Here is a 26,928-nt window from a genome sequence, read left to right on the forward strand (position 1 = left end):
CACCTAAAGAGTGGTGAGCCTGTGGAATTCTCTGCCACAGAAAGCAATTGAGACAAACACATTGTATGTTTCCAAGAAGTTAGATGTAGTTCATTGGGCTAACAGGATCAGAGGGTACAAAGAGAATGCAGGAAATGATACTGAATTAGATAGTCAGCCATGATCATATTGAGTAGCAGAGCAGGATTGAAGATCGAAAGGTTTCCTCCTGTTCTTATTTTTTACATTTCTAATAGTGACCAGGATGCTGGTGCTACACTCCAAAACTACATCCCTAATCTTCAGTCCTGTCCAACTCCTTCTTCCGTTAAACGTTCCTTAAAATCCCTTCTCTTTGACAAAACCTATGGCCATTAAAATGGCTCAGACTCTTACATGGCTTAGAAATCTGCATGCCTTTGATATCAGACATTGAGCCTTGTTTTTATTAGATCTGGGAACTACAGACAGTAAAAAAGCAACTTGTGGGCAAAGTGTGATAAAAGATTGAGTTATCATGACACTCACAGTTTTTATCCAGAGTTTCAAGACTGTGTATTGGTGAAATAAAATGTGCTCACCTTCAACTTTTCTATTCTTAGCATGTGCAGTGACGTGGCTCAGAGGCGCAGAACTCTGAAATAGGCAGTTAGAGATAGAGGTAGAGTAGAGCTGGTTGGAATTAGTTCTTGCTCTATTCTTGCAAACAGAGTTAGCTGTTTGGTGAATCTCTGATAAGTGGTTAAAATCTTTCCTAATTTTAACATTGACTCGCCTGCTTCTTGGATGCTGCCTGACCTGCTGTGCTTTGCCAGAGCCACACTTTTCAACTGTGATCTCCAGCATCTGCAGTGCTCACTTTCTCCTCTTAATTAAATATATATAGAGCATCATAATAGAGTGAATATCTTAATGGATGATAGAAGAGATGATGTGCCACAGAGTAGCAGATGAGAGTTCCTGGATGTCATTTTGATCCACAACAAGTAACCAACAGCATTATACTGGGCAACAGTAACCTGGATTATTTTTGCACGATGAGGCTATCACACCTCCTAGAGTTGGGTCATCTAATTTCGTCAGTGTTCAGGGACAGGTGAGTAGGATTGTGAATTGGCCATGTAAGGAGACCAAGAGTATAGAACACAGGAGTCTCAAACTTTGCAATTATCCATCAGATTTGAGAGTCTTTCAGCTTGTCATGATGAGATCCAGGGCTGCAGAGTGGATGAGGCTGCAAGGGTCCTGATCATAGCATTGGGACCCTTGCAGCTACCAATCAGATTCATCCCTTTCATTGACCACTCAGGTTGAAAACTCTACCTGTATTCACCTATACTTACCACACCTCACCGCACCCACCCACTTTATCTGCAGCTCCTCTTACACCCAACCCCAGTCCTGAAGAAGCATTACACACGAAATGTTGACTTCTCCACCTCTTGACGTTGCCTGGCTTGCTATGTTTTCCCAGCCTCCTGCTTGTGTACCTTGGATTCCAGCATCTACATTTTTTTTTAGTCTCTAATCATGGTACAGGAAGCCATTCAACCCAGGAGAGTAAGAAAAGAATAGGGCACTTTCACTTTGTGGTTGTCTGGGACAGTTCAGTGAGGGGGATTGACACCATTCTCTACAGCAAAAAGCATGAATCCAGTTGGCTGTTTTGCTGTCCATTGTCAGGGTTCAGGCCATCAGTTCAGCACTGGAAAGGAATGTGCAGTTTGAGAGGGATTACCCAGTAATTGTAGTACATTAGGGTACCAATGACATAGACAGAACAAAGAAGGAGGTTCCAAGCTGGGTTCCAAGTTAAGAAGCAGAACCTCAAAGGTCATAACTTCTGCATTCTTACTTGAGCTACATGCAAATTGATATGGGACAAATCAGATTAAAGAGATAAATGCATGGCTCAACGATTGAAGTGAGAATATTGGGTTCTGGTTTGTGGGGTCCTGGCAATAACATCAGGGAAAGAGGGATCTGTACCAATGGGACAGACTACATCTGAACCATTCTGAGGCTGATGGTTTTGTGAACTGCATAATGAGGGAAGTAGATAGGATTAAAAACTGAGTAGTGGAGCAAGGGATCAACTTTGGGAAGATGTGGTAAATGGAAGAGTAGAGTCAAGGCCAAACAGCAAGGTATTAATATAGTAAACGATAAACAGACTATGACAGAAGAGATAGAGCTTATGAATCCAAGGGTCAATGAACAAATAAGACTAGAATTTACAAAAAAATTTAAAGGATGAAACTAAAGGTTATGTATCTGAATACACAGAGCACTTGCAGCAAACCAGATAAAATGAGAGTGCAAATAGAAATGAATAATACAATCTGGTAACCACCACAGAGACAATGGTGCATTATGACATGGATGGGATCTGAACCTTGAAGTCTACAAGGCAATTAGGAATAAGAGGAAAGTAGGAAAAGGTTAGAGGATTGATTCTGTTTGTTAATGGTATTAACACAATAGAGCTGGATAACTCAACTTCAGGAAAATGAGATGTGGATAGAAATGAGCAATAATAAAGACAAGAAGTCATTCATGGAAACGGTATGTAGATCCCCGAGCAATAACTACAGAGGGAGAAATAATGAGGACTGGTCGGAAATGCCACTCCTTAATCCTGGGAGATTTAACCAACATATTGTCTGGATAAATCAAGTGGGTAAAATTAGCCTCGATGAAGGATTCATAGAATGTTTTCAGGACAGTTTCTTACTACAGTATATTCTGAAGCTGACAAGAGAGCAGCCTATACAAGAATAAAACAAAAAACTACAGATGCTGGAACAAAAACAGAAATTGCTGGTGAAACTCAACAGGTCTGATAGCATCTACGGGTAGAAAGCAAAGTCAACATTTCATGTCTGGTGACTATTCATCAGAACTAATTGCAGCCAGGAAAAACATGGTACTTATGTTGAAGATGATGTTGGGGATGGGATTAGGAAAGTTGAGAGTGGATAGGTGGAGATGGAACCCAGACAAACAGAGATATGAAAGGGATATGTAAATGAGGGAATTATTGATAGTAGGTCTGCCCTGAAGAGAAGCTGAATAAATGATCGTGATAACTGAGAGTAGGAGACAATGAATAGGCTATGCTGAAAGCAACCCCATGCAGTGTGACAATAGGCCTGAGAATAGGTTGACTGTGCTAAAAGCAATCCATGTCATAACTGGATCATGTGGGGGGATGGCAACAAAGCATGGAAAGGTATCATCAGGGTCTAAAGTTATTGAACTCAATGTTGAGTCTAAGAGGCTGTGAGGTTTCCAGTTTGCTTGAAAAATTATAGGTGAACCCAAATATATTTAACATATCTCAAAATAACCAAAGAACTGTTAATGTGATGAAAGATTCAATCTATGTGTTCTGCTTATTAAAAAGGATTCCAGAGTTATCACAAAAGATATTGAAGAGAAATTTAGATGAAAGGGTGGATTTCCTTTTTTCATATGCTTTGTCATTTTGGGGAAAGAAAAATAATGTGTCATCTGCTACTGTAACACGATTAAATATTGCTAATAATGAGGCATGCCATTAAAGCTTTTTACCATGCAGTCATCAGGGCAGATGCAAGAATATTTCAAAGGGACCAACAATTTTTAGTGCAAGAGGTACTAATTGGTTGGTAAGTCAATTCTGATTAGGTTAGGTGTTGCGATGGAGAAGGCACCAGGAATTCAATGCTCACTGTGCTTTGTTTGATTAAAAATTAGGAACTAGGTCTGGATATATTCCTTTTGGTTGCAGAGAATATCCATATGCTCACATGACAGGTCCTTGCATATAAATATATGTCGCTTCTTCGAAGCTTACATGAACCACATAGTAAGCACAGTTGAAAATACTGGTGTTGTGTGATTTTTAACTTTAAAAATACTAAGTTGTTTGTTTGCATAATTATTAACACAATCAAGTTTGTTCAGCCAGTGCTGTCCAATTGTGGAATCATATCGAGTGTCGGGCAACATGTACTGAGTTTTGCAAGCATGGGCTGATTGAGTAAGGTTATTTCTGTTTATTATGAACAGCCGGAGGGACGTAGAACAAATTAGTCTCCAAGATAGAGGGACTGTATAGGATTCAGAGCGATAGAAAGTGATAATGGTTTTCCATCTATTTGGTTAAGAGTTAATTTTGCCAAAAAAAACATAAGGGTTTGATGAAGAACAGACTTTAAGAATGTTTGTCAGGCTAAACAAACTGGAACAGTTTTCCCTAAGTTTTGTACTCCCACATTCCTGGTTAGCACTCAAATTTAGTCACCCTATTTGCACAAATCTCGCCATTTCTGGCTGTTCAATTTTTTTGAGACTCTTTATTGTGTTCTGATGCTCCATTTTAGTTTGGGATGGATTGGTATTCACCAGACATATGTTACATTTTATTAAGTATTCCTACTTTCTGTATGGAGTGATATTAATTGACTGATGGAAAGACAGCGGTTTGGATGGCAAACTGTCCGGTGAACAGTACACCACATTTGGTGCTCGTGATTTTGTTTCCTTTACAGGTTAGTTACCATCTTGCAAAACCTGAATAAAGTACAACTGTATCAAGCAGAAGAAAACATTTTATTGTTTTGCTACTGATTATAGGCAACACATTTCTTTTGCAAAATATCTGAAGATAACAGAAACAATTGAACAAATAAATTCAACTACTGCATTCAAATTAATTCCTTCATTTAATGAGCTCTTGAATTTCATCCATGCAATAAGTCCAAGGTGGAATGGGAAGCAACATTTAACTCGTTCATTGTGATTATTGATTGATAGGATCCTTTCGGAGCTGAATTGCATGTACTTTTCCATTTGGTGAGTGGCTATGCTTAGAACATTGTCTCCCAGCTACTCACAACCATAGTGCCTTTGTTGCTTCTTGTATTTTAGAACAGTGACAACCAAAACTGAAACAGCTACAACCAGAGCTATCAAAGACAGAACAAATGGCAAACTCGATTCGGTACTTGTCTCCACAGCTTCATTTACTTCTTCAAATCCTGAAAAAAATTCAAAACCATTTATTTTTGACTGTATCAGTTATGACAGCTACAAAATGATGACTATTACTGCACATTCTGGAATATGAAGTTTCTAATTTATCCCTTCTTTTGGTGATGTAATTAGCAAATAACTTGATTGACTCACCTTCCGCTTTATAATGTTTTAGATCTTTTTTCAGTTCAATAGGTCCTATTAGAACATCAGTGCTCCCCTTTGAGGAACTTAGGGCCCTTTTTTGTCGAGGCATGCATCCACGGTAACACCGAGAGGAATAATCATAAGCTTTACAGACCACAACTTTACACTGCAGGTAGACTGAAGGATGAAGGTTGAGGAATTTAAAGGCACTGAACTTGAATCGCGCAACGTTATTAGTTGGTGAAGGATAATTCCCATAAGTCCCATCCTTAACACACCTGTAAAAAAAAACATTAATTTTAGAACACAAAATCCCAGTCCAAACTAAAGTTTCAATGAAAATAGAAATACATTGGTAAAATACAGCTGGGTATGTATTCAGCCAATGCACATGCAAACACTACCTTGCCATCAGTTATGAGCTCGCACTCAATGTGTTAGATGAATGGGATCTGAAATCAGCAGTCTACCCACCACATTTAAACAAATAATTAAAGATCATTTAAACTTGTTAACAAGTCTATTGACCTAAATAGTATGTTACCTATACCAAAATACACTTGAGGAGAAAGTGAGGTCTGCAGATGCTGGAGATCAGAGCTGGAAATGTGTTGCTGGAAAAGCGCAGCAGGTCAGGCAGCATCCAGGGAACAGGAGAATCGACGTTTCGGGCATAAGCCCTTCTTCAGGAATCTTTGTAGAGGGAGGAAGAGAGCTTCTTCAAGGAAGGCATCCTTGTAAGAGGATTCGCAGTAGGTTGAAATCTTTGAGGAGAAAGTGAGGTCTGCAGATGCTGGAGATCAGAGCTGGAAATGTGTTGCTGGAAAAGTGCAGCAGGTCAGGCAGCATCCAGGGAACAGGAGAATCGACGTTTCGGGCATAAGCCCTTCTTCAGGAAGGAGGGCTTATGCCCAAAACGTCGATTCTCCTGTTCCCTGGATGCTGCCTGACCTGCTGCGCTTTTCCAAAATACACTTGGCATAGTTATGCGTAATTAGGTCAGAGTGGGAGTTGTTTGCAATGGCTGACGTGACATAAAACTGGGAAGGAAAGGGGGACACATCATTTGAGGTTCCTGTGCATATTGTGCTCCCACTCCCAAGATGTTAACCCCCTTCCTTCTCTACCACCTGCTGGCCAGAATTCTCCCTCCTTCACCTTTCCCTGGTCTCCACAATTCTTTGCTGTCCAAAAACCCCAGGCCTTAACTTTTCAAGGCGGATCCTCTTCAGGTTTCTTTCTGTACTCCTGGTCATGTACACTACTGAGATCTGGCACTGCTGCTGCCAGGAATGATGGAGCATGATCCCTCCATCCTAGGAGGAATAGAAGACACTGTTCATTGCCTCCCAAGTTCTGTCTTTACTTCTATTAGCATTCTAAGATGAATCCCATCTGGTCTTGAAGACATATTCACTTTAAGTACAGCCGATCTTTCTAATATATCCTGTTTATCAGTTTTTAGCTTTTCCAGAACCTCAACTAATTCCTATTTGACTACAATTTTGGTAGCATCCTCTTCCTTGGTAAAAGATGTTAAATACACATTCAACACCTCAGACATGGACAAATCCATTTTGGTTCCTAATCAGCTGTATTCCACTTTTTACTAAGCTCCTACAATTTATAGAACATAGAACATAGAAAAGTACAGCACAGATCAGGCCCTTTGGCCCACAATGTTGTGCCGAGGTTTAATCCTAATGTAAAATATAGTAACTTAACTTACGCACCCCTCAACTCACTGCTATCTATGTGCATGTCTAGCAGTCGCTTAAATGTCCCCAATGACTCTGCTTCCACCACCACAGCTGGTAATGCATTCCATGCATTCACAACTCTCTGCGTAAAGAACCTACCTCTGATGTCTCCTTTATAACTTCCTCCTAATATCTTCAAACTATGTCTCCTCGTACCAGTCAATACTGCCCTGGGGAAAGTCTCTGGCTATTGACTCTATCTATTCCACTTATTATTCCACTCCTCTCTTCCTCTTTCTCTCCACAGAAAAAAGTCCAAGCTTATTCAACCTTTCTTCACAAGGCAAGCCCTCCAGTCCAGGCAGCATCCTGGAAACCTTCTTTGCATCCTCTCCAAAGCCTCTGTATCTTTCCTATAGTAGGGCGACCAGAACTGGACACAGTATGCCTATAAAAACTCTTGCATTTCTTTCTATGTTAGCTGCCATTCTGTTCTCATACTTTTTCCTTGTTGATCTTATTTATTTTTACAGATCCCTTCTGATTTTTCTATATTTAACCTAGTTTTTAAACGTATTATCAATCTAACATCTGTTATTCACCTCCTATATCTACTTCACCATATTGACAGAAAAAATCCTTAACAATTTAATTTGTATCACATATTGCTTTCCCAATCTTCCTCCTGCTCGCCTGTACAGCTGTACTAGCTGTGGTGCTCTGGCTGTTAATCCTCTGAAGGACCCATCACTCAAATCTGAACACTGGCTGCAGAGCAAGATGCAGTCAGTGGAATATGGATGGAAAAAAAAGTTTGGTTTCATCAACATACAATGTTGAATGTAGAAGACATTAAGAGGAATAAAAGAACCTTGAATACTTAAATCAGAGCAGTTTCAGTCAGTGAACTGTTTGGAATCCATAATGTAAAGAGCCAAGTGTAAAGGAAACTTTAAAAGGTAATTTGGGGTTAAACTAAGAATCATTTCATGGCTTTTTACAGTTTACACTTACAATCCATTAGATGTAAAGCAAGAAAGGGAAAATAGAGTATATTTTAAACTTTGTTCTGAGCGTACACCAACAAGAAAGCTTGTTCACACATTGAAGTGTTAATGCAAATGCTGTTTGAGAAAGATTCAATTTGAAACAAACTTGTTTTTATGATACATGAATCAGACAAAATAGCACATAAAATGTTACGGTTATTCTGGATTTCAAGATATTTCAGTTAGTCAGGAATATTTCTTGGAATTTTGATACGGTAATTAGCACTTCTTACCCATTTTTTATTAGATCATAGGCCTTTGAAGTCCAGTCAAAGTTATACGGTGATGCAGTGCAGGTGTCCACAAATACAACAAGGTACTGGTCTAAACTGTGGAGGTCAACCTGCACATACAGGTTCTGCCTGAGATCCACATAGTAAGGTGATTCTAGCACTGGCCTCATAAATGACGAAGACTCATAGAATCTCATGCTGATGTTAAACATGCCATATTCTGTGATATTATCCATGATGTCACCAGTTGTGTTTTCATTAGTCACATACATTATTTTAGACATTGTATCTTGTTGCATTTCACATCCAATATTGAACTGAAGGTTTGTTTCACGAGTTATAACTGAGTCAGATGGTGAAGATCGGATGGTGTTGAAATATGTGATACTGCCATTGTTTTCCTGTAAATATAGAATGCATCTTAAAATTTGATTTATTTCTAAGATTAAATATTTGACACAGAGTAGAAGGTAACGATGACTGAAATAATGTATTTTCAAAGTTAAAAAAATGACAAATTTACAACTGCAGAAAATGAAACTGCTGGAAGAGGTTTTTAAAAACATAGGTGGGAGGCCATTATTGAGGAAGCTTTAATATCAAGTTGTACCAGAGGTTCTGAAGTTATCCAACACAATGGCAAACAACTCATCAAGTATCAGAAAACAGAGTGGTTAGGTGAATCCACAGGTGTATATAATTTGAGCATCAAAATATTGTCTATTATGTTTGAAAGTATTTAAACAAGGGCAATATTGTATTAGCTAAAAGTGTGGGAGGGTTCACCTTGAACATTTCTACAATTATGCCATCATGGGATATAAAAGAATAATAACATGTATTTAATGAATCCAGCCCTCCTACTACTGTTTTCCTTACCTGCCATCCTGTACCACATCTATCAAGTGGTATTTTGAAGATCACATCACTGGCTGTTATTATCGGTCTGCAGTTTTGATCATTCAGATAAAGATTATGTTCATTGAAACCCAGGAGGTTGAGGTAAGACCTACTAATTTTTGCTTCCATATAATCTGATGAACAAGTTAACAAATCTGGAAAAAGATCAGAATCTGATCAATCTTATGCATTACAAATAAATCTGTTTGAAAGATCAAAAATCTGTGTGAACCTCAATATAGGAATGTATAATTTTAATGAATTTCTCTTTTACAATTGCAAGATTTTATAGAATTGTTAAGTTTTAATTCTTGTTAATTCAAGGTAAACTGGAACAATGAAAAAGGATATGGGACTTGCTACTGGTTCTGTCTGATAATAAGCGTATGTGACCTGTTTGCCTTGAGCAGCAATTCCAGGCCTAGCCTGATTGAGACCCAATTGCCAGATTTCATATATGAATACAAAAGAGAAGCTTGCTTTGCTCTACATAAACTTACCTGGAGAACGCATGGACAGTAAGAGAATCTCAGTGAAAGAGACAAACTGCATTAGCTATGAAGAGGAAAGAGATATAGAGTTCTCTGTTAGCAACCAGACAGAATGTGAATGAGAACATGTTCTCCAGTTGAATAAATGGGTGAAGATTTAAGGACACCAGAGGATTTGTCTTGGCATGGCTGAAAGAATGAATAACCAGAGTAGATGTTGCTGCTGGTCAGTCCAAGAATTCTTAGAAGACTGAGGGGAGTGACTTTCATTGCACACTGGATACTATAACTCGGCAAACTAGTTGTTGGCTGCATGGAGTAACTTCAAAATGGTACCTATGAAGACTACAATTCTGCAGTGAGTGCAGTGTAAATTATAGATGTGACGTAAGGCTTTTGATGGTGTGCTCTTAAGTAACTTTTTGTGGTTATGGCATATTAACTGCATAACAAATAATGTTTAGTCATTGTTGATTTAGGCTGTGTTTCAGTAAAAGTTTCAAAAGTGACATCCTGCAAAAGTCTTGTGTGATCCTTCGAACTAGTCAGTGGATTTCAGATATCTTTGAGTGTTATAGGTCTCTGGAGAACACAATAGTCTTGATCAATACTCCCCACCATGTTGCTTCCAATTATTTTGCCCACAGCAGTGTTTCCACCCCACAACACCCATTCTCACATCAGTTTTAAAGGTTCTAAGGGTGTTCTTGGGTTTGACTAGTAAACTACTGTTAGTAATGCTTATCGCTGTAAGAAGTAGGTGGATATGTCACCAATATTTAAAATCCAGAATACCAGCTTCAAATGGCAATCAATCACGGAGGGATCACCAGGGAAGAAGCTTCACAACTTGGCCTTGATATTGGGAAATGACTATAAAGAGAGCACCTGACAGAAATTGCACTGTGTCAGGCATGTTACAAGTTAATGCTTCTATCAAATACAGTTATATTTCTGCATTCTTATTTTAATTGATATTCTGTCTGTGAAATGGACATGTGCAAGAGTGCAGTTCATTCTCTGCTTTCGGCTACAAACAGTCTTTTTCTGTAAGTGCTGTTCAGTTTCAAAAAGGTTCTGCATAAAAACTCATGACTAAAATGAAAAGATGTGGGGTCAGGGAAGTATCAGAATGAACAACAAACTGGCAACAAACAATTAAATAGAAAGTAGCAATTCAACATAGTTATTTGATTGATAAATGGTGGTAAGTGCGGCTTCAGAAAGAATTGTGCTGCAAATGCTGTTTATCAAAATTCAGGTAAACAACTTGGATTCAGGAGTCAGAATTACAATTCAAATTGGAGTATAATTAAACATAAAGATAGAAGCATTAATACAAGAAAGACCTGCAACAAACTATAAGAAGAACTATTAGTGGGTGGCACGGTGGCACAGTGGTTAGCACTGCTGCCTCACAGCGCCAGAGACCCAGGTTCATTTTCCGCCTCAGGCGACTGTGTGGAGTTTGCACATTCTCCCCGTGTCTGCGTGGGTTTCCTCCGGGTGCTCCGGTTTCCTCCCACAGTCCAAAAATGTGCAAGTTAGGTGAATTGGCAAGGCTAAATTGCCTGTAGTGTTAGGTGAAGCGGTAAATGTAGGGGCATGGGTCTGGGTGGGTTGCGCTTCGGCGGGTCGGTGTGGACTTGTTGGGCCGAAGGGGCTGTTTCCACACTGTAAGTAATCTAATCTAATCTAATCTAAAAAGATGTCAATAGACTTGCAAAATGCGATTGACAAAGGAATTTGAGCCTAGGTAAATGTGTGGTAATAGGTGTGGAAGTAAAATAAAGTTACAAACTGCCCAGGAAGTAAATGTATCAATGTGGTCTGGAACAAAATGGATCTGATATAAATAGACAAATTACTAAAAGTATTCACCCTGAGGTCTATTGAAAATGAAACAGGTTGTATGAAACTTCTAGAATTTTCTAGAATGTTCCCAGAAATTAAAGTTTATACTATGATGAAAGATTAAACTTTTGGGTCTTTTTAAACTAGCTCTCTTGGTAAATCAAGAGAAACTCTGGAATTTTTCCATGAAAAGCCAAATTGTGATGATAGCTTCTTTGAAAAGAGATAGATTCACAACTTGCTGCCACTGAATTGATGCAGGCATTGGAACTGGAATCCATGGAAGTGAATATTAAGCAATTTCTATCATGGGTGCACAACTTCAACTTTATACCTAAGCGGTAAATTGAAAATCTTTCTCTGACTTTTTTGGCCTCATTTATTGTTAAAAGTATTGAAAAGAATTTCGAATTGGAATTCAAATAAGATGTATCAATTCATAATTTCACCACATTTCTTAAATTACATTGCAATTTTGACACAAGAAGTATAACAAGGCTCACCCCCATCATTTGGTAGAACGTAGTAGCTTGCTGAAAACCCACGTCTAGTAACACTGGAATCAGTTCTAAAATAAACTGTCATACTGTTGGATGTGGATGTAAATGTCTTATCTGACCCACTGCAGAATTTTGAAAGCAAAACGGAATTTGTTGATGGTCCATCATATATTGCAATATAATCGTATGAGCAAGTTGATGAAACTTCCAGGCTGTAAAGAGGGTAATCAGAGATTGAAAATGAACTTACTTAATAAATAAAGCAATTTAAAGTATACTCGCATAGATAAGCACATTCAAGGGAATTTCAGGACCTAAAGAAAGAGCATGAGAATTTTAAAATGCCTTTGTGGAATATGGGTCTTGCTGCCTATCCATATTAGTGGGGAGTACTCTCCTATCTTTTGGAAATAATGCAATGGAATCTTTTTCACCCACATCGTAGGTAGACAGGGCCTTATTTATAAAACTTATCTGTAGGACACTATCTGAAATGGTGCAGGGTTTCCTCTCACATTGGAGCCTCAGCCTTGGTTCTGGCACTCAAATCCTAGGACATGAACCCAGAACCTTGCAATTTACTGACAAAAGTACTATCAACTGAGTCTTGGCTAATAATCTCAATCAAAATAGTCCATTCTTTCAACAGCACTGGTGTGCTTTGTGATTTTCATGAACAAACACTCTAAAATAGTCATATTAACAGTATCTTTCAACTTCTCAAGATTATCACACATATAATTAAAAATATTGTAGTGCTAATATCCATTGCTGAATATCCATATTCAGCAATGGATATTAGCACTACAATATTTGTAACTCATTCTCTGATATTTAACTATATTGATCTAAGTTAAGATTTGTCCAACAATCCCTTTGTTGTCTATTTTTATTTCATGAACTATTTTTATTTCAGAAAATGTGTTTACCTTTCCCTTTGATGTCTGACTAATTGATCTATATCACTTTGAATGCTTCCAGACTCCCTAACACTTGTTACTGGATCACATCAGTAAATTTTCTAACAATAAAATGCTAATCTCTATTCAACTGAGCACCAGCCAGGGAGGAATGATTTCTGATATGTTTCAGTTAATCATGTGTTGTTTCTTGTTGACAAAAGTGAGAAAGCCCTTTGCTGTTTTTTGAAAGGGTATAATTCAGTTTAAAAATATTTCTTTGGGGCCAGGAATTCTTAACACTCAGTAGCAAATTATTGGATGCAAGTTGTGTGAATCCATCAGAGAGCAAGAGAGAGTAATTTTATTTGTCATTTCTACCATATACAACTGATACAGTAAAAAACGAGACAGTGTTCCTCCAGGACCAAGGTGCTACATGGACAAATACAAACTACATGATCATACAAAGTGCAGCATAATGTGCATAAGAAGTGCAAAACATGCAAATTACAGTGTAATAGAAAAATGATAATTATTAGACATTGTTCTAGCAGCAACTCAAAGTTGTGCAAAGATTTCAGATGGAAAAGAGTCCAATCATACAGTTTTAAGGAGCCTGATGGCTTGGGGGAAGAAACTGTTGCACAGTGTGGCCATGAGAGACTGAATGCTCTGGTATATTCTGCTGGATGGCAGGAGGGAGAAGGGTTTGAGAGAGGGATGTGTGGGGTCTTCCACAATTCAACAATCGTTAATTGACAGAAAATACTCCACTTGTCACCCACATTAAAATATGAGAGTGAAAACATATTTACTTACTCAACATAGGTGAATTTCAGCTTTATTCTTTGGTCGCTATCCCCTCTTATATACCAAATGCATTGTTCATTATTTTCGTAAAAGTATGGGTAATTGGGACTTGTAAAAGACCCATATGCAGCTTCAAGATAGCCTCCACATGATCCATCTATTAACAATAAGAAAATGTACTAGAATACATGGCAATACACTGATTTTTACCCCTGCCAAAAGTTTTTATCAATTTTCTTCAGCATTAGAAAATGTTCACACACATTCCTGAGCCTTCTCTACTATCAAATCTAATGATGATTTATCTTTCTCCCTGCATAATATTTCTCAAATCTAATCATCGAGGAGAAAGTGAGGTCTGCAGATGCTGGAGATCAAAGTTGAAACTTTATTGCTGGAACAGCACAGCAGGTCAGGCAGCATCCAGGGAACAGGAGATTCGACGTTTCGGGCACAGGCCCTTCTTCAGGAATGAGCAGAGAGTGTTCAGTATCCCCAAGTGGAAAATGAAGTGTTGTTCTTTGAACTTGCGTTAAGGAACACTGCAACAGATCTGGGACAGAAATGTTGGTGTAGGAACACAGTGGTGTGTTGAAGTGGAGGCAGTGGGAAACTCTGGGTCATGTTTTACAGACAGAGTGTAGGTGTTCAGCAAAGCGGTCATCAAATCTGTGTTTCATCTCCCCCGATATACAGGAGACCACATTCTGAGCAGTGAATGAAATAAATGAGTTGAGAGAAGTGCAGGTAAGCTGCTGCTTCACCTGGAAGGTGTGCCTGAGGCCTTGGATACTGAGGTTGGAGGAAGTAAATCGGCAAGTAAGTCACCTTGTGCAAGACCAACCCCTTCCCACAAACGTCACTTCAATATATTACCACCTTTCCTGAGCTGTTAACAGTTCTGATGAAGAATCGCCAGACTCGAAATATTATCTTGCTTTCAAAGAACACAGAACATTACAGCACAGTCCAGGCTCTCTGACCCTCAATGTTGTGCTGACCTGTGAAACCAGCCTGAAGCTGAACTAACCTGCATTGTTGCATTATCATCCATATGTTTATCCAATGGCCATTTAAAAAGACATTAAAGTCGGTGAGTCTACTACAGTTGCAGGCAGGGAGTTTCACGCCATTACTACTCTCTGAGTAAAGAAACTACCCCTCTGACATCTGTCCTATATCTATCACCGCTCAATTTAAAGCTATGTCCTCTCATGCTAGCCATCACTATCCGAGGAAAACGTCTCTCTCTGCTAACACTATCTAATCCTCTGATCATCTTTCACATCTCTATTAAGTCACCTCTCAACCTCTTCCTTCTAACGAAAACAGCCTCAGGTCACTCAGTCTTTCCTCAGAAGACCTTCCTTCCATACCAGACAATATCCTCATAAATCTCCTCTGCATCTTTTCCAAAACTTACACATCCTTCCTATAATGTGGTAACCAGAACTGTACGCAATACTCCAAGTGCGGCCACACCATAGTTTCCTACAGCTGCAACATAACCCCATGGTTCATATGCCTTCTTAACAATCCTATTAACCTGGGTGGCAACTTTCAGGGATCTATGTACATGGACACGGAGATCTTTCTGCTCATCCACACTGCAAGAACCTTACCATTACCCCAGTACTCTGTATTACTGTTACTTCTTCCAAAATGAATCACCTCACACTTTTCTGCATTAAACTCCATTTGCCACCTTTCAGCCCAACTCTGCAGCTTATCTATGTCCCTCTGTAAGCAGCAATATCCTTCAGCACTGTCCACAGCTCGACCGACCTTAGAGTCATTTGTAAATTTACTAACCCATCCTTCTACGCTTTCCACCTATCACATTTCCAACGCCCCTCCTCCAAGTCCCTCCTCCCTACCTTTTATCTTCTCCTGCTGAACACTCTCTGCTCATTCCTGAAGAAGGGCCTGTGCCCGAAACGTCGAATCCCCTGTTCCCTGGATGCTGCCTGACCTGCTGTGCTGTTCCAGCAATAAAGTTTCAACTCAAATCTAATCATTCCTTGTTACCATAATGTTGAACAAATACCAGGTACCATCTTGTACCGGGTTCAAATTATTGTTGATTTCCTTCGCCATGAATGGTTATGAGTGATCCCTGGATGCTGCCTGACCTGCTGTGCTGTTCCAGCAATAAAGTTTCAACTCAAATCTAATCATTCCTTGTTACCATAATGTTGAACAAATACCAGGTACCATCTTGTACCGGGTTCAAATTATTGTTGATTTCCTTCGCCATGAATGGTTATGAGTGAACTGTTGAGGCATCACAGCTGAGCATGTTTCAGATTTCATCAGATGCCCATTCTCAATAAATACTGATGACAGCTACTGGGAAGTTATCTTCATTAGCCTCCCTAGTCTATCTAAACTCTAAGGCCAACAACACACCTACCATGGCCTTAGCTAAGAGCAAAACCCAAACGGCAACTAAATTCCTTTTAGTATGGCTTTGTTTTTGGGGAATGTTTGGTGGAGCCAAATTTCTATTCTACCATATAGTACTGAACAAAATAAAGTTTTTTTTTGATTCTGAATTGCTGGTTACAGGGAGCATTCCAATTATAATTTAGTTTAGAAAGGCATCATGTGTTATACAGGCTTGGTAGGCTGAAGGGCCTGTTCTTGTGCTTTGCTGTTCTTTGTTCTTTGAAAAAGAAAAAAAATGTGATGATAACCTATTTTAAAATAGGTGGCAGATTCACAACTTGTTACTACCTGTCCATGCCGACCAGCTATCCCAACCCAATCTAGTCCTACCTGCCAGCACCTGGCCCATATCTCTCCAAACCCTTCCTATTCATATACCCATCCAAATGCCTTTTAAATGTTGCAATTGTACCAGCCTCCACCACTTGAAGTAACTTCCAACCTGTAACGAGAATGTGATAGAACGCAATGGAAATAAACTGGGGCAACCTTTATAATGGGTGCACAACTTCAAGATTACTTTTACATCTGCATGGTTACTTAATTTTAATCTGACTTTTTGTCTTCTTTTCTATTTAAATATACCAACAAAGCTTTTCAAATTGGAATTTCAATGTTTAAAACACATCAATTCCTAATTTCTCAACATTTCTTCTGGATTTGGAGTACAGTTCTGGTATTTGGAGATAAGAATTATCAAAAAAACTTACCATCGCTGTCTGGTACAGTGTAATAGTATGCTGAAAACCCACTTCTAGTAACACTGGAGTCAGTTCTAAAATAAATTGTCATACTATTGGATGATGATGCAAATCTCAGATTTGATCCTTGACAAATTTTTGAAAGCAAATCACTATGTGTAGATGATCCATCAAAAATTTCAATATAATCAAATGAGCAACTTGAAGTAACTTCCAACCTGTAACGAGAATGAACAGAGTTTGAAATTTAATGTGGCAGCAATTTATTGATTATTGTTACTCAACTTACTTTGTGAATCTTACTTTTTATAGATACCCCCTCTTGTACCAGTGCAATTAGAAGGCATTTTGGGGTTTAAGCAAAGAACATCAGAAAATACTGGGCATATAAAAGGAAAGACTTGAATTATAAAGCACATTTCATGACTAGCAGGCATCTCAAAACACTTCAAAGTCAATGAAATACTTATGAATTGTAGACCTTGTTGTAATGTTGGAAACATTGTAGATAGAGTACAGACAGTAAAATCCCACAAAAAGCAACATGGTAATCTATTTTCACTACGTTGAATGCAGAAAAAACTCTACTCTCTTTTGAAATAGTGGCATAGAACTTTCTACATCTACCGAGGCAGGCAGACAAGACCTCAGTTTCATGTTCATTCACCAGACAGCATGACTGACATTGAAGAGGTTCCTCTCACACCTGAACATCAGTCTTGATTTTTATCTTCAAGTCCTGGAGCAAGATGTGAATCCAGGAACATGTGATGAGGTAAGAAGGTTTTTCTGAGTCATCACTTGCATGCATATAATGCATCTTATTCCTTTCTTTCAACAGACTTAATGTGATTTGTGATTTATTTTGGAAAATTCTTTAAAAAATATAATTTAAATTCTTTTCTAACCTTTCAATACTGTCAAACATGTAATTGAGAATCTATCTAGTTCCAATTTTGTTGCTCTATTGTGATTGCTTTATTCCCACACATAATAATTCCGAACACATCTTCAGCAGTTATAGAGTCATAGAGATGTACAGCATGGAAACAGACCCTTTGGTCCAACCTGTCCATGCCGACCAGCTATCCCAACCCAATCTAGTCCTACCTGCCAGCACCTGGCCCATATCTCTCCAAACCCTTCCTATTCACATACCCATCCAAATGCCTCTTAAATGTTGCAATTGTACCAGCCTCAACCACATAACCCTGGCAACATCCTTGTAAATCTTTTCTGAATCCTTTCAAGTTTCACAACGTCTTTCCGATAGGGAGAAGACCAGAATTGTGCTCCCAATTCAAAATTAAACAGCTTCCTTACATCCTGAGTATAAACTCTTTGATATATTCATGGAAAGACCTGGTTTGTTTCTGTTAGTTCTTGTTGAAGTGTAGAATGCATGACAGGAACTCTGCAACTTCAGGGGAAAATATAGCAGAAACATTGGACAGGCTGAGCATATAATTTTTCCATTACAGATACAGAGCAAAATGGGGAGACTCTAGAGGAAATTCTAAGCTTAAGTCCTACTGTTCCTCTCTGGCTTCTATACAATGGAACACTGTCTATGATACAAAGTGGGAAGAAAACCTGTTTTGACTTGTCATAAAATGTCTTTGAGATGTGTCTTAATATTTGCTTGCCATTGTAGATAGTGACTTCACATTGATGGAATATTTTCAATTAATGATTAACAGTCAAATCTTTTGATCGTCTAATTTCCACAAATAAACAATCCTTTGTTGTATACACTCGATTATCTTTCTTGTTCCATTCATTTATACTAAAAACAGAAAATGATGGAAATATCCCATACTTCTGGTCTCCTCAGAGGAATGACAAACTGATTTAAATTAACATTATATTTGTCTCTGCACTCCCTGTCATACTTTCTGAACTTTTATTTCTGTTTTCATTTCAGTAATTTATATTTATCACATACTCAAAGTATGGTTTGTCTACCGATCCTTCTGCTATGATTTTATTATTGTATTTATCTCATTAAGATTTTTTGGCCTTTTCTTGTGAAGTCTGATTGGTCCTTATCACGTTGAACAGATTCTCTGACAATTGTTACTAGGTAACATTAATAAGTTTCCTCACAGTGAAATGCTGATTTCTATTCAATTAAACTCCAGCTAGGCAGGAAAGAATTCTGATCTGGTGCTTCAGTAAGTCATGTGGGATTTTTTTGGTCCCTGCACTGTTCCTGACATTTACACCACACCTGGTAGCCTGGGGGCTGATGGTGTCCCACTTTATGGACATTGATTTGGAAGTCCGGCCAGAGGGAGTAATTCACAGGCAGGTCTTCCACCTCCCCCAGCACCAGCGGTGGAGGCCGAAATACCAGACCATGTCAGACTGGCACGAGTTGTCACCCAAGTTAGAACCATTTGGAGGAATGCACATCACTATCAGAAGAAGGTAAACATCCTTCTCTATACCACCAGAGTAAGTGCTGCCGTCTTCTATTCAATATCTCAAACTCACTCTGCAAGAGTACTCACCTCCCGCTAGGGCTCATAATCCAACATTTCTTTCCCTCACACACTCTCACACACACACTATTCAACCCCCAACAGACCAAATCCTACATTCCCTCGGCACTGTCCACTCAATCGTGTGGGACAGGTCCCTACCTGCACAAGCGATAGCTATGCAATCCACTTTTATCTCACATAATAAGGCTCACATAGCCTTTCCAATTCTAGGATGCAAAATGTCCACGATAAGCAAAAGAATCAAGATGGGTGATAACTTCCCCATCATTCAGCTCCTTACGCCTTATGGACAAGTGGATTCTGACTGACGACCTCAAGCAGGACTTAAACTGGTGTTGGAGATCATCTTTGCCTTACTGTTCCAGCATACACAAGCAAAGGCTATTTCCCTTGCCTTGACTGAGGCTTGCTGACCAGTATAACAGGCTTCCTGGTTTTGTGTCTGCAGTAAACAGCAAGGTGACATAGCAGTAATATAAGTCTGGTATCTCTGTTTGAGAGGGTAAAGCATGGATATGTAAGTAAAGGCAATGCAAGAAAAGGATAGTATGAGCATCCAGGTAGGCTGAAACTGAGAGAAAACTGTGACTGTGAGCAGAGAGCCAAGAGATGTAATCTGTTCCAATCAGTCTGGGTGTATGTCCCTGAGTGACCTAGCTCCAGCATAACAATAACACTTGCCAATGCTGCCAGAGGTGCAACAATGAAATGCATGAGCATCCTTTAGGTAGATAAGAGGTCTGTCATGAGAGGACTTAAGAGGATGGCACATGTTAGATGCTAATGTCTGTAGTGTGGGTGTGTGTGGTCATTTGCCATTAAGCATTTCCTGAGATGTTGGTATCTGTTTTTCAACATAAAGATCTTTTGGAGCTGAATTGGCAAGGTGCTTACTCTGGTTTGCTTGTTGGGTTTACTTGATGTTGAGCTTGTTTGGCGAGACTAGTAAAATGGAAGGCTGAATAATAATGTGGTGAGTTGTGACATTAATAAGGGTGTTTAACTGGCAATAGTGATCATTAATTGGCATTGTGACACTTCTGAGTGAGAAACTTGTCAGGCCTGGTTGTGAAAAGCATAAAACATGGAACAAAATGATCTTGACATCAAGGTGAGCCTCACAGCACTTGTTGTTTGATTCTCCCTCAGACCCCTATAAGATCCCATACATTGTTTCTTGTTGACAACAGGGAGAATAGCTCCTTGCTGACTCTCTGAAGGGTATATTTCAATTTCATTATATCTTCTGGAGACCAAAAATACTTGGCACTCAACATAAAATTATTGATTTCCCCCTAGAGTATTGTTGCAATTTAAGTGAATCAGCAATGATTAATTGATACCAATACTTCTGTCAATATTCAGCATAACATATAAAAGTGGAAACAATTTTACTTACTGTATGTCAGTGAATACCAGCTGTATTCTTTGGTTTATGTACCTCCTTATGTACCAAATACATGCTGCATTGTTTGGATAGTTGAATGGATAATTGGGACTACTGATTGTCCCATTTGGAGCATCCAGGTACCCTCCACAATTAGCTATCGCCAGAAAGGAAATAGATCAGCACATGGCAAAAGAACAATCTATTCTTTTCTTCTTTCTTTTCCAAAAGTATTCACTAATTTTCCTGAACATAAAACATCTAGGTAGGCATTACTTCACACCTCAGGTTTTGAGGAAGGGTCACTCAACCTGAAACATTAACTCTGATTTCCATCCACAGATGCTGCCAGATCTGCTGAGCTTTTCCAGCAATTTCTGCTTTTGTTTCTGATTTACAGCATCTGCAGTTCTTTCAGTTTTATTACTTCAGATCAGGTTGGTGATTCAACTTGTCACAAACCATTCTTTCAATAGATGTGGCATTATTGGTTAGGCCATCATTTATTGCCCAGTCCTAATTACCATTGAGAAAGTGATGGCGAGCTTCATTTTTGATCCACAGCAATCCTTAGGCACACCTGCAGTGCTTTTGAGGAAGAGCATTACAGGATTTTGACCTGGTGATACTGAAGGAACAGCGATACTTAAATAATTCAAAATGGTATGTGGCTTAGAAGAGAACACACAGGTGATGGTGCTCCCTTGTAAATGCTGCCCTTCTCCTTACAAATGGTAGATATTGTGGGTTTGGATGGTACAGTTAATGGAGTTGCTGCACTGTCCCATAGATGGCGCCTACTTGTTGCCACTTTCTGTCAGATGTGGATGGAATGAATGTTTAAGGTGCGGATTGAGTTGTACTCAAGAGGGCTGCTGTTTCTGTGATGGTGTCTCTTGCTGGAGCTACACACATCCAGGCAAGTGGAAAAAATTCTGTCACAATCATGGGTTGAGCCTTGAAGATGGTGGACAAACTTTGCAAATTCAGAAGAGGAGTTACTCACCACTCAATTCATAGCCTTTGACCTGCTCTTGTAGCCACAGTAGTTTTAGAACTGGTCCAGTTCCATTTCTAGTGAATATGATTGTGGGTAATCTTTTTTTCCTGGTAATCTCTGCTGCTTGTTACCAGGCGCCATCTAGTTAGATTCTCGTGTCACTGTCGACCTGCCTTGACTCTTGACAGTGAATATTCACGGGATAACTAATAGCTGAGCAGGATTCTGATTTCACCAGATTTCCGTGCCAAGCATTACTAGTGGCAGCCAGGGAAAAGCTTGATCACACCTCTACATTAAAGCCCAAGGTCATCTGGATACTGAGCCCAATAATACTCTACCATTGCTTTGGCTAAAACCAGATAACACAATTGATAACATAATTGTTAATATAATAATTCATAATCAACAAAAAATGTTTATATAAACCTACAGAAAGTATTCCAAATATCAATGTGTATACTTTGTTGTCCTCTTGCATAAAAAGGTTCATAAAGTTTTGTAATCTTTAGGTGTGAATGTTAATGTGTAGAAGAATTGAAACATGCAGCCGTGTGGCATTTCTACTCAAATTTAATCTACTGTGCCTATACTTCAGTGAATTGTTTTCTTTTGCTGCTGCACTGCACACCATTCGGTTTCTGCATTGTAAAGACAATTCTCCAGTTGTGTTTGCACAGTTTCCAGCTTGTGAACTTGGATATCTATCTTTCCCTGTAACTGTCAAGTTTTCATTTCTCAATCATATCAAGTTATTGACAATAGTGGCTCCATTGTTGAGTAACTCAGCAACAGTTTGGGCTCATATGTAGAGTGACAACGTGGCAAAATAGCAGGAAGTAATTTTATCCAAGCAGAAGTAATAGTGTGCACAGATTGAGAGATCCTGCCATTCTGTTTGGAATGGAGATATTGAAGCAAAAGTCAATCACATCTGGAGTTTTAGGCTGACGTAACAAAGGATACAAATGCATTAGAAGCAGTACATAGAAAGTTTACTCAATTAATACTTGGAATGCAAGGTCTGTCTTATGAGAACTGGTGGTATCCATTTAAGGTGAGAAGAGTGAGAGGTGATCTTACTGAAACATATAAGTTCTCAATGGGACTTGACAGAGTGATTTCCTTTGTGAGGGAGACTAGAATGAGGTACACAGTGTAAAATTAATCAGTTGTCTATTTAAGTCAGATGAGGATAATTTTCCCTCAGAGGGCAGTGAGTCTATGAAACTCTCTTCCCAGGGAGCAGTGCAGGCAGGGATATTTAAAATGATGCTAGGGTTCAAAAGATTAAAGCAAAGATGAAATGGGGGATATGTGTTGGTTAACCATAAACAAATAATTAAAAAGTTGTGACAAGTAGAACAGATACAATACATTGAAACTGCAACATGAAAATAGGCTCTTAGCCCCAATAAAACCATGACAACTTTTGCCCACCAATTAAGTAATTAACTGCATTCATATTAGCCTTTTATTTACATATTTCGTCAACCCTTTTTCTACTTACTCCATCTAATCTTGAATACTGATATAGCTTCTACTTAATCACTGACCCAGGAAATGATTTGTACCTACTCAATACCCTGTGATTGAAAATGGCACCCATCGTGTCATTCTTAATATCATATATTTTATTTTGTATCTATTGCCCTCACTTTAAATCAGTGAACAACTTTGAACAGTGTGTTTCCATTTGCCCTATTGCATTCATCGAGAAAGACAAGGTCCGCAGATGGATGGGAACACCACCATATTGCAAGTTTCCCACAAGGCTACAAACCATCCTGACATAGAACTTGTTACAATTTCCTCACTGTCATGAGTTAAAACTCCAGAAACTGCCTTCCTAATAGCATTCTGGGTTTACCGCGCCAAATAGACTGCAGCAGCTCCAGTCAATGAGTCACCACCGCCTACTCCAGAGCAATTAAGGATGAGCTGGCATTGCCAGTGATGCACACATCCTATGAAAGAATCTGAAAACTTCTCATAATTATAAACAGTTCTATTACCCTGTAAATTCTCTTCAACTACAAACAATGATCCAATTATTTAACTCTTTCTTGATTTTTGAATTCTCTTATACAAAGCAGCATTTGAGTGAATTTATCTAAAATGTCCCAATGTTTATATGCTTTGCTACAGTATGGGGCATAATTTATTATTTTACCCCTTTATCATGATATGGATATCACCATATAGGCTAGCATTTATTGATCCTTCTAAATACACTTGAGGATATATTGCGGGACCCCTCATTGAACTGCTGCAGTCCATATAGTAAAAATATTCCTATACTTCGGTCAAGTCAACAGTTTCAGGATTTTGATCCAGTCATAATGGATGAATGATGACATATTGAAAAGATGTGAGACTTTGAGGGCAGTTTGGAGATGGTGATATTCCCAAGATCCAACTGCTATTCTTCTTGTTGGCAGTGGATGTTGCAGCTTTGACTGGCGCTGTCAAAAGGACTTCTGAAGTTGCTACAGCGCTTCCTACGCATAGCACACACTGCAGCAATGGGACACCCATGATGGATGGTTTTAATATTTGAACTGATAGATGGGCTGCCAATCAACTAGGTTTTGAGTTCTGGGTGATATCAATGTCCTTGCATGTTTTTGCAACAGCAACCAACAAGGAAAGTGGAGAATCTTCAATCTGTCCTCGACTTGTGTTTCTGACTGAATGATTAAGGCTTTGGGGAGTCAGGAGGGAATCCACTTGCTACAGAATAACTGGCTCTGACATGGTCTGAATGACACCATGTTATTGAGGCTGATCCCATGGAGTCGTTACTGGTGCTGCTTAGATTGTTCATTTTATTTGGATGGGGATGAGTGATGATAATACTATCGATTGTCAAAGGTAGCTGATATAACACTCTACCTGGTGTCTCAATATTCAACAATGTTTTCTCTACTTATTATGATGGCATTTAAATATTTAAAGATCTAATCAATACTAAATATGATTTATTTGTCGATTTATGCCCCTATTCTGGTCTATTAAGTGAATTTTGGAAAACAACAACATTGACGTATTCACTCTGGGTTGCAAGCTACTAAACAGCAAATGCATTGAAATTTTACTTACGGCTAGATGTAGTGGTATAACAGTATCCTATGAATAACAGAATTAAAAACAGTAGGTTAGTATCTCAGAAATTCAAATCCAAGTTAACATGTATTTGACTAACCAGGAACTAAGAGTAATTTTTCAAACTTGCCTTATAGGCAGGAAGACATACAGTAACTGTAAAACAAATTGCACTGCGTATCACCCTCTATCCATTTCAGCTCCTCAGGGGAACTGCTTGGACAGCCCTTGAAAACCACTTCTCTCTTGACCTCAATTCCAAGAACACCTTTACTCTGAAAGCTTCCACATGAACCACAATTGCACCTATCATTGACCCTAGTAATTCCCTAACTGCCAGTAGAAACAGGTTTTCTCCAGCATTCATCCCCAAGTACCTTTTAACAGGTGGTACCTTCCCCAGGGATACTGTCATTCTTGGCTTGGGTATGACAAAAATCTTGATTCCGAACCTGACCTCCAAAACAACTTGACTGAGCATTGAGCTCTGGAACACTTTGACCTTTGACCTTAACTTCATGAGAATTTTGTTCCACCCTTCAATCCCAGGAACAGCCATAGTTTTGCAGTCCATCCCAGAAGCATTGTAAATTCTGGTGTTGATTCTGGGACAGCATTCACCTATGGCACCGATCCCATTATTTTAGCCTGCGGAAACCTTTGGCTGTTGATATTGATCTTGTGAACTTGTTCACTCTTGACATCAATTCCAGGAACAGATGTACAGCTCCCCTCACTCTTAAAAAAATGTGCTCCTGCCCTCAGCCTCATTGAGATACTTTTAACTTTTGCAGCTGACCTCCCACATTGTACAACAATACATTTGAACATAATTGGTGAATCATCCAATATCGTCCATTCTCCAGGTTACACGTAACCAAACCTGGTTATCATTACCTCAACTTTGCCCTTGTCTTAATGTTTATTCAGCTGCTCAGTTTTGGTAATCCCGACAGAAAGAAGTCATATGACCCATAGTGTCTGCACTGACCCTCTGAAGAGCATCCCACCCAAACCCAATCCTCTACCCTACCCCCCTCCCATTTATCTCTCAGTACCTATTGCATTCTCAGCTACTTTCCCCATATCTCAGCCCCCCAGCCCACAAGCCTCATTCCTGATGAAAGGCTTATCCCCAAAATGTCGATTCTCCTGCTCCTCGGATGCTGCCTGACCTACTGTGCTTTTCCAGCACCACACTATCCCCATATCCCCACATTTAGCATGGCCAATCCACCTAGCCTGCACATCTTCGTGGGAGGAAACTGGAGTAATCGAGAGAAACTCAAATAGATACAGGGAGACTGTGCCAACACACAGTCACCCAAGGCTGGAATCGAACCCTGGTCCCTGGTACTAACCCTGTGCCATTGTGCCTTATTTTCCTAAGTCTCTGCTCTCATCTTCATAAGGCATTCTTCATGCGTCTTCTCCTTTACTAAGTCTCATTGCGGAAGATCGACTAGGCCAAATAATTTGATCTAACTGTGAAAGGTCTAACTCATTTCATTTTTGAATTTGAACAAGCATAGAAATGCCAGCATCAGTGTTTTAAAAGTTTACTTACCATTACCCATGTAAGAGCAGTGGTCGCAGAAATCAAAGCAACAGTTGCCATTATACCAACAGTTGTAATCACAGGAACAACCTGAAGAATTTCCTCCGCAGCTGTATCTGCATGAGCCGTATCCTGTCATACAGTAAATGGTAAGTTACATCTGAAATTATTTTCCCAACAAAGATGTTACAAACATACTGATTAAGAGTCTTCTTTGAGGTTCTGTGACTAGATGCAGAGGGTGGCCGGGGTTGGGGGGACGCGGGGAGACACTGGCAGGGAGGGGAGGGGGAGCATGCCAAGAATCAGAAATTCTGGTGGGGCTGAGCACATAACAGTAAAGGAATCTTGACGGTCATTTAATATTCACTGCGTCCAGGTAATCCATTGAAAAGGCAGCAAATGACAAATAATTTTTGTTTCCCATTGAATAAAATAGTAAGTCAACAATGTGCACATGTACATTACATTGCTTTCTCTGCAAAGAATTTCTAGCATTCTACTCTGACACTCCTCCTTGCTTCTCCCCAAACTTTTACATTTCATTGATAAACACCCTGCCTGTTTACATTTTTTTAAAAATGTGTTCACAGCATGGGTGTTGCTGACTATGTCAGCTTTTATTGCCCATCCCTGAG

The 26,928-nt window shown here is 39.2% G+C and overlaps 1 protein-coding gene across 1 annotated transcript; it reads right to left on the bottom strand.

The window, feature by feature from the left end:
- Window positions 1–4,595: 4,595 nt before the first annotated feature.
- LOC122560968 (deleted in malignant brain tumors 1 protein-like) lies at window positions 4,596–26,377 on the bottom strand. The gene is made up of 10 exons (XM_043712209.1): window positions 26,300–26,377; window positions 24,730–24,756; window positions 20,640–20,784; window positions 16,743–16,951; window positions 13,594–13,741; window positions 11,876–12,084; window positions 9,007–9,182; window positions 8,128–8,528; window positions 5,152–5,423; window positions 4,596–5,003 (listed from the first exon to the last, which is right to left on the bottom strand). Exons 1-10 carry the CDS (start codon window positions 26,307–26,309, stop codon window positions 4,852–4,854), a joined length of 1,749 nt encoding a protein of 582 aa, XP_043568144.1. The 5' UTR covers window positions 26,310–26,377; the 3' UTR covers window positions 4,596–4,851.
- Between the last annotated feature and the right edge of the window lie 551 nt (window positions 26,378–26,928).

This window comes from Chiloscyllium plagiosum, chromosome 22 (genome assembly GCF_004010195.1).
Source record: "Chiloscyllium plagiosum isolate BGI_BamShark_2017 chromosome 22, ASM401019v2, whole genome shotgun sequence".
NCBI lineage: Eukaryota > Metazoa > Chordata > Chondrichthyes > Orectolobiformes > Hemiscylliidae > Chiloscyllium > Chiloscyllium plagiosum.

What these genes read in the sequence shown, in the direction of transcription:
- LOC122560968 (XM_043712209.1), bottom strand. An exon ending in TTATACCACTACATCTAGCC is followed by an intron (nt 20,785 to 24,729) that starts GTAAGTAAAATT and finishes TTCTGGCGATAG; the next exon opens with CTAATTGTGGAGGGTACCTG. An exon ending in CGTTCTACCAAATGATGGGG is followed by an intron (nt 9,183 to 11,875) that starts GTGAGCCTTGTT and finishes ATCTTTTTCCAG; the next exon opens with ATTTGTTAACTTGTTCATCA.